Raw genomic sequence first — 7,916 nt, 5'->3', positions numbered from 1 at the left:
TTTTGGTGTGCTTGTTTTGGTGTCGTGGAAAACTTTTTTAGTTAGTATCTATTTTGGTTTGTATTTAGTCAGTAAACTTTTATTTCTATCCTATCTATGTTCTAATGTGTTTGCTTGTATAGCCCTAGGTTAAGATAGCTTTAGGATAAAGTTTTTCGTTTGTACATATTCTAAGAGTTTGTATTTTTTGTGTTTTAGCGTTTGGAATAGCAATCCAATCAGTGAAAATTATCGCACACCTTTCGTATCCTCCCAACGTCCCCTGTGGCCGTTACAGTAAAAAAGTTATCACCATATCGTATGCTTCGCATTGCTATCTCAACCGTTTCGTTTCGATTCTCGTTTCTTACCGATTCTCGTATCGTATCGAATCTCGTATCTAATTTCGTATTTAACCAGTTTGCAAAAACTGGTCTCGTATCTCGTATCCAATCGAATCTCTATTGACTCGATTTCGTATCGTATTTAGTCGATTCCGGCCAAATCGACCTCGTATCCTCAAAATCATCAAATGTTGTTTTGATTTGAACTCGTATCGATCTAATCGAATTTCATCGATTCTATCGAATCCAATCGAATTTTATCGATCTAATCGAATTCAATCGAATTTTATCGATTTCATCGAATTCAATCGATTTCATCGAAATTTATCGATTTCATCGAATCCAATCGAATTTTATCGAATTAATCGAATCGAACCGATTTTCATGTCTCATCGATTCATATCGTTTTATCAAAAAATCGACTCGTGTACAGTCGCTTTGAATCGAATTTATCGAATCCAATCGTGTTATCGATTTCTGTTCGCAATCGTATCGCACATATCGTTATCGCTATTTTATCGTTTTACATCCAGCCAGTTTTCTACCGTGTTCATTCACTCGCATTTCAATGGCGTCTAAACGCGCGGGCCGCGGCGTGCAGCACCGCCCAGTAACACGTGGTATATTGACACAGCACGCCCTTTGGCAAGAAGATCGCTTGAAACTCCAGAAAATCGTTAAAGAAAAGATTGCTAAAGTAAAGGCTATGTTAGAGATCAATTCAGAAGATGTCGAAGAAGGTTATGCAGAGTTAGAAAGATATTTCAAACAGTTGCTAGTGGCTCACACAAAATGTCAGATGTTGTTAGAACATGACGAACCGAAGTATTCTGACTTGGTCGAAAAGCTAGACAAATCAGTTCATCTTATCAAGAGAAGAATCATTGAAAGATCGTTGAATGGATCTGTTGGTCCCAGTAGTCAAGAACCAAGAACTCCACAGAACTCCACAGAACTTAGAACTCAACAAGAACAAGTCGAATCAAGAAAGCTAGAATCTGAGGCAGGTGCTATCAAGAACGCTCATCTGATGGAGTTAGCCAGACTCAAACAGCTAAAGTTAGAGCAACAGTATATCACGAAAAAGAGGCAAGCTCAAATCGAGGCAGAATTGATCGATAATGAACTCCAAATTGCCATTGCTCAGTCGAAGCTAGAAGTATTCTCCAAAACAGATCCATTAGTAGACATACCTTACGACATTCCATCAAATGAAAGCTATGTCAATGATTATGTTGCCAAGCACAGTACTCCTGCTGTCGATGCTCCAATCAAGGTGCCACACCCTCCATCTCTGCCAAAATCTTACGCTGTTTCTTCTGCCAGTCTATCTTTCAGAAGACGATTGTCACCACTGAATAATGATGCTTTGTCTGTAGCTCCATCTCAGAGTATCTCCGTCGCTCCACCTCTTCCAGTTTCTGGGTACACCCAAGGAAACCTGCCACGCCCTCAGGCTGCTTCAAACGACTTGTTAAATCACCCAATCAATTTATCAAAAAGGGCGTATACCATTCGAAACAATCCACAGAGTTCTTCTTCTTCACTTGCTGTGGCTGAGACCTCACTTCGTCATTCACCACAACGACCGGTGGACCAGACTTATGACCTGTTTTCACAGATGATGGGTTATCTTCAAGCCCCAGATGCTGATATCAGTCCATTCTATGGAAACCCCTTGAACTTCGAATTCTTCATGGCTTCTTTCCATGAGGCTGTCGAACGGAAAATTAGAGATCCAAAAGGCTGTCTTACAAGACTTCTCCGTTATCTGAAAGGTGAACCACACGAACTCGTTCAAGGATGCATTCATATGGCTTCAGATCAAGGATTCAAATATGCCAAGGAATTGCTGAAAAAACGTTATGGAGACCCATACAGAGTGTACAGCGAGTACATGAAAGAACTCAAAGAATGGCCAAAGATCAAACCAAATGACGCCCAAGCCTTCAGGAAATTTCATTCGTTTCTGATCAAATTCAAGTCAACTACAGATTGTCACAAGTCGTCAAGATCGAACAGTCCAGAAGTGCTTCAAACCCTCAGTAAAAAGATACCATCTTACCTGCAAAACCGTTGGGGAAAGATTGTTCTGAAGGTACGTAAAGTCGGTGGCGAAGCTACATTGGAACATTTCATTCAACTCATCGAAGATGAAGTTACGTTGGTGAATGACCCATTGTTTTCTCATGGTGCATTGAGTGACCCAAAGTCAAAGCCGGAGAAGAAAGGACCTTTCGTGAAGACTGGACTCAACAAAGTACCTCCTTCTGACAACAGACGTAAACTTAAGTGCATATTATGTGATCAAAATCATGACTTGGATGATTGTGCCAATTTCATCAAGCTACCTCCAAAGGATCGCCATGACTACGTATTCAACAAGCGACTCTGTTATTGCTGCTTGAAGCCAACAAGCAGTAAACACACAGCAAAGACATGCAACCGAAAGAAGAAGTGCACATCTTGTGAAGAGCTGCACCCAACAAGTCTACATGACTACTATGTCCCGCCAACGAAAACAGGACGTATTGCTTCTAATCTCGACGACTCGATTGGATTATGTGTCGTACCAGTCAGGCTGTTTCACAAAGACAGTCCAAATTTCGTAAAAACCTTTGCTCTTTTGGATAATGGGAGTCAAGGGACGTTTATCAACACTGATTTTCTACAAGAAATCGATGCTAGTAGTACCACCACTTCATTATCCATCAAGACAATTCATGGCGAGAAAACAGAAAGATGCAGGGCTGTCGATGACTTAGTGGTTTCACCTGTTCATGATGATTCCATCCGTATTCACCTCCCTCGTACATACAGTCAATCAGACTTGCCCGTTGACGATGAAGATGTACCAACAAAGGAAAGATTGATCCAGTGGAAGTACCTACAGCCAATTTCAAGTTTCCTTCCTTCTTCAAGTCAACACATCAAAGTTGGGCTTTTGATCGGAAGCAATTGCCCTCAAGCCCTTGAACCATTGGAAACCATTGCTAGTCAAAAGAATGGTCCATTCGCATATCGAACAAGATTGGGATGGTGTGTTTTCAGGACCAATCAATTCCTCCAATTCGAGCTCGAATACACAAAGATTATCAGTCAATCGAACCGGTAGGCCTACCGAAAAATCGTTTTCGTGTTTTCGTAACCAAACAAAAGTCAAGGAGGTTGATCTTAAAGAAATGCTACTCACTATGTACAGACACGACTTCAATGAAGCTCCATCTTCTGGCCTTGCAAGTAATGATGAAAAGCAGACGTGTTTTTCCCAGAACGACAAGAAGTTTATGAAGATGATGCAAGAAGAAAGCAAGTTCGTAGATGGTCAGTATGTGTTACCATTACCATTTCGAGACCGAAACACTAATGTTCCAAACAATCGTGGTCAAGCTGTTAAAAGAGCCATTTACCTCAAGAAGAAATTGACAGCTAATGACAAATTCTTCACAGATTACCAAGCCTTCATGAAGACCATCATCGATAAAGGCTATGCAGTACCATGTCAAACTGAACCTAATGATGGTAAGACTTGGTACATCCCACACCATGGGGTTTACCACCCCAGGAAACCTGACAAGATTCGTGTCGTGTTCGACTGTAGTGCCAAATTCAAAGACATATCTCTAAACTCGATGCTGCTACAGGGTCCTGATCTCACAAATCAACTTGTTGGCGTACTGTCCAGATTCAGAAAAGAGCCAGTTGGATTTTTCGGAGACATCGAGAAGATGTTCTACAGAGTCAAAGTTCCTGATGATCAACAGGACTTCTTGAGATTCCTTTGGTGGAAAGATGGAGACTTGAACTCAGAACTGAAGGAGTACAGGTTGACTGTTCATCTACAAGGTGCAATTTCATCTCCAAGTTGTGCCAACTTTGCTCTTCGAAAGACTGCAGACGACAATTCAGAAAAATACGACCCAGAAGTAACATCGATTCTGAAAGAAAGCTTCTATGTGGATGATCTACTGAAATCCACGACCACTGAGGAGAAAGCAAAACAGCTATTATGGGATACCAAAGCACTTTGCAATGATGGTGGATTCAATCTTGTGCAACTTGGATCTACCTCAAGAGCAATCATTGATACAATTCCAGTTGAAGACAGAATGAAAGGAATCAAAAACCTCGACTCATCCACATCAACCTTGCCAATAGAAAGAGTGTTGGGTGTGTCTTGGTGCATCCAAAACGACGAGTTCAACTTCAGAATTGTTCTCAAAGACAAACCATTAACAAGGCGTGGTATATTGTCATCAGTAAGCTCAATCTACGATCCACTTGGATTTGCAGCACCTGTCATGCTGCTCATCAAACGCTTACTTCAAAAGCTCATCAAAGACGACAAAAGCTGGGATGACCAAATCTCTGGCGAAGAGCGTGCCATATGGGAGAAATGGAGATTGCAGCTTCCCAGTCTAGAAAACGTAACCATCAAACGATGCTTCAAGCCTGAAAACTTTGGCAAAGTCGTCAAAGCAACTGCCCACCACTTCTCTGACGGATCAACCATTGGTTATGGCCAATGCAGTTATCTGCAGCTGACAGATGATAAAGAGCAAATCTCAACAAGTTTCCTGATGGGAAAATCACGTGTTGCACCCCTAAAACAGATTACAGTTCCTAGAATGGAATTGACAGCCGCTGTAACGTCTATCAAAGTTTCTAACCTGCTCAACCAAGAACTGAAGTATGAAAACCTGGAGCATGTGTTTTGGACGGACAGCAAAGTAGTCCTGGGTTACATCAACAACGAAAGCAAATCCTTCCATGTATTCGTCGCAAATCGAATAGAAATAATTCGCGACAACTCAACCAACAAACAATGGAATCATGTCCCAGGCAAAATCAATAGTAGTGATATTGGTTCAAGAGGAATCGAGGCATCAAAACTCAATGAAAGTAGATGGCTTCAAGGCCCTGAATTCCTCCAGAAACCCTACAAAACTGAAACTGAAGCCGCAATCTATGACGTTTCACCTGATGATCCAGAGGTGAAAACAAAGAAGAAAGTCTTGATGATCAAAGGTCACAGTGAGCAAACGAGCTTCATCAATCATCTCATTTCACAGACAAATAACTGGTGGAAGCTGAAAAGAGTTATTGCAAGAATAATGATATGGAGATCAAAACAGTCTAATTACACCCAAATCACCTTAGACGACATGCAAGCAGCAGAAGTAACAGTCATCAAGCTGATACAACAGAATTCATTCCATAAAGACATCTCTTCTCTGACAAACAAAGAGGAGAAGTACACTGGTCAGCTATCTTCATTGAACCCATTCGTCGACGACAATGGTTTACTTCGAGTTGGAGGTCGTCTTCGAAAATCAAACCTCAACCCAGAATGCAAGAACCCTATTATCTTGCCCAAAGAAACATGCATTGTCAAGAATGATTGTCAGTTGGTATCATTCAAAAGTAGCTCACTGTGGAAGAGGAATTACAATGAATGCTGTTCGCACTGCTGGCTATTGGATTGTCAACCTCAACTCACTCACAAGATCAATTATCAAAGATTGTGTCAAGTGTCGTCGCAACAGAGGAAAGTGTTCCACACAACTGATGGCAGACCTACCTACAGAAAGAACAGAAGAAGTCCCTCCATTCACCTACGTTGGGGTCGATATGTTCGGCCCATTTCAAGTCAAAGAACGAAGATCCACTTTAAAGAAGTTCGTCGCCCTTTTCACTTGCTTAAACACACGAGCAGTTCATCTAGAGAGCTCCGGTCATATGGACACTGATCACTTCATCATGATGCTGAGACGCTTCATTGGTCGCAGAGGTCAAGTTCGACTGCTTCGCTCCGACAACGGCACCAACTTCGTCGGCTGCGACAACGAAATGAAACGAGCAATCAATGAAATGGACGACAAGACAATTGAAATCTTCCTCCAACAACAAGGTGGCGAATGGATGGGATGGAAGAGAAATCCCCCCTCATCAAGTCATATGGGAGGCGCTTGGGAGCGCCTCATAAGGTCAGCCCGGTCAATTTTTTCTTCTTTAATTTACAATCATGGGCTGAGTCTTAACAACGAGGCGTTTCTCACTCTTCTAGTTGAAATTGAGGCTATCATCAACTCTAGACCTTTGACAGACACTTTGTCTGATGATAGTGAACTGCCACTATCACCAATTAATCTTTTAACAATGAAAAGCAGGGTAGTTCTCCCGCCACCAGGAAACTACTCTGCCAACGATCTCTATTCCAGGAGACGCTGGCGACGAGTACAACACATCGCCAATGAATTCTGGAGCAGATGGAGAAAAGAGTATCTGCAAACGTTGCAACGACGATCAAAATGGCAACACAAGATCCGAAACTTTTCAATCGGCGACGTTGTCCTACTGAAAGAAACCAATTTTCGAAACGATTGGCAGTTAGCAAGGATTACTGAGGTGTTCAAAGATGAAAACAACGTCGTCCGCAGTTGTCAAATTCGAACGCAACGTGGCCTGTTCAACAGGCCAATCCACAAACTCGTTTTACTCGTCCAGGCTGATCGGACAAGCGTCGAGTCCGAATAAAACGTTCGCTCCTGTGCTGTGTTCCTGCTGGGGCCGCCGGTGAGGCCGAAGACCTTTCCTGAGCTGTGTTCCTGTTGGGGCCGCGCGGTGAGGCCGAAGTCCTTTCCTGTGCTGAGTTCCTGCTGGGGCCGCCGGTGAGGCCGAAGATCGTTTTAATGGTTGTATGTTGTAGTATGTTGTGTTATGATAGTGATACGATACTTTTATATCACGAACTGAATTTGGTATGTTGATTCCCCGCCGAGGATGCTCAATAAGAGAAAAGATGAACTTTTCTGGGGAGCCATGTGACGGCCGCTGGCCTTTGTTTTGATATGTTTTAATTTTATATTACGTCATTAGTCACTTGGGATTGCGTCTCTCATTGTCTTCAGTGTATTCGATTTTATTGCGTCTTTTTGTGTGTCATCTTAGTAATATTTATAATGTATATAATTAGGTCATTAGGGAATTGTAGAATTTTGAGGCGTATGAATTAAATTGTAAACGAATTTTCTACATTTATATGTAACAGTAGTAATGTTGTGTATGTGATGTGAAGTCCAATTTTGGTGTGCTTGTTTTGGTGTCGTGGAAAACTTTTTTAGTTAGTATCTATTTTGGTTTGTATTTAGTCAGTAAACTTTTATTTCTATCCTATCTATGTTCTAATGTGTTTGCTTGTATAGCCCTAGGTTAAGATAGCTTTAGGATAAAGTTTTTCGTTTGTACATATTCTAAGAGTTTGTATTTTTTGTGTTTTAGCGTTTGGAATAGCAATCCAATCAGTGAAAATTATCGCACACCTTTCGTATCCTCCCAACGTCCCCTGTGGCCGTTACACCGAATACTATACCCGTAATTTCCCCTCAAATACCGACAGAGAAAGGGCCATAACTACTGCCGTCACACCGTCAAACTTGTATACCTTTTGTCTTTTTATGGAAACAGGGGGCATTTCTGAACTCGTAAATGTAATAAATAGATCACACATATCACATCAATATAAAAGCCTCCATCTGAAAACGGTACTCCAAACAGGTTTAACAGGTTTTGAAAGTCTATCTAGCTAGAGCC

The 7,916-nt window shown here is 41.6% G+C and overlaps 2 protein-coding genes across 2 annotated transcripts; both read left to right on the top strand.

Annotated features, from left to right (window-relative positions):
• LOC136810622 (uncharacterized) lies at positions 1 to 7,634 on the top strand. Its single transcript, XM_067067184.1, has 2 exons — positions 1 to 40; positions 199 to 7,634. The coding sequence occupies exon 2, from the start codon at positions 892 to 894 to the stop codon at positions 3,436 to 3,438; it is 2,547 nt and encodes an 848-aa protein (XP_066923285.1). The 5' UTR covers positions 1 to 40; positions 199 to 891; the 3' UTR covers positions 3,439 to 7,634.
• LOC136810752 (uncharacterized) lies at positions 3,506 to 6,860 on the top strand. The gene is made up of 3 exons (XM_067067355.1): positions 3,506 to 5,730; positions 5,831 to 6,310; positions 6,545 to 6,860. The coding sequence occupies exons 1-3, from the start codon at positions 3,506 to 3,508 to the stop codon at positions 6,858 to 6,860; spliced, it is 3,021 nt and encodes a 1,006-aa protein (XP_066923456.1).
• Positions 7,635 to 7,916: the final 282 nt, after the last annotated feature.

This window comes from Clytia hemisphaerica, unplaced genomic scaffold (genome assembly GCF_902728285.1).
Source record: "Clytia hemisphaerica strain Z4C2 unplaced genomic scaffold, Clytia hemisphaerica genome assembly, whole genome shotgun sequence".
NCBI lineage: Eukaryota > Metazoa > Cnidaria > Hydrozoa > Leptothecata > Clytiidae > Clytia > Clytia hemisphaerica.
This window is presented reverse-complemented; position numbering and strand designations above follow the sequence as displayed.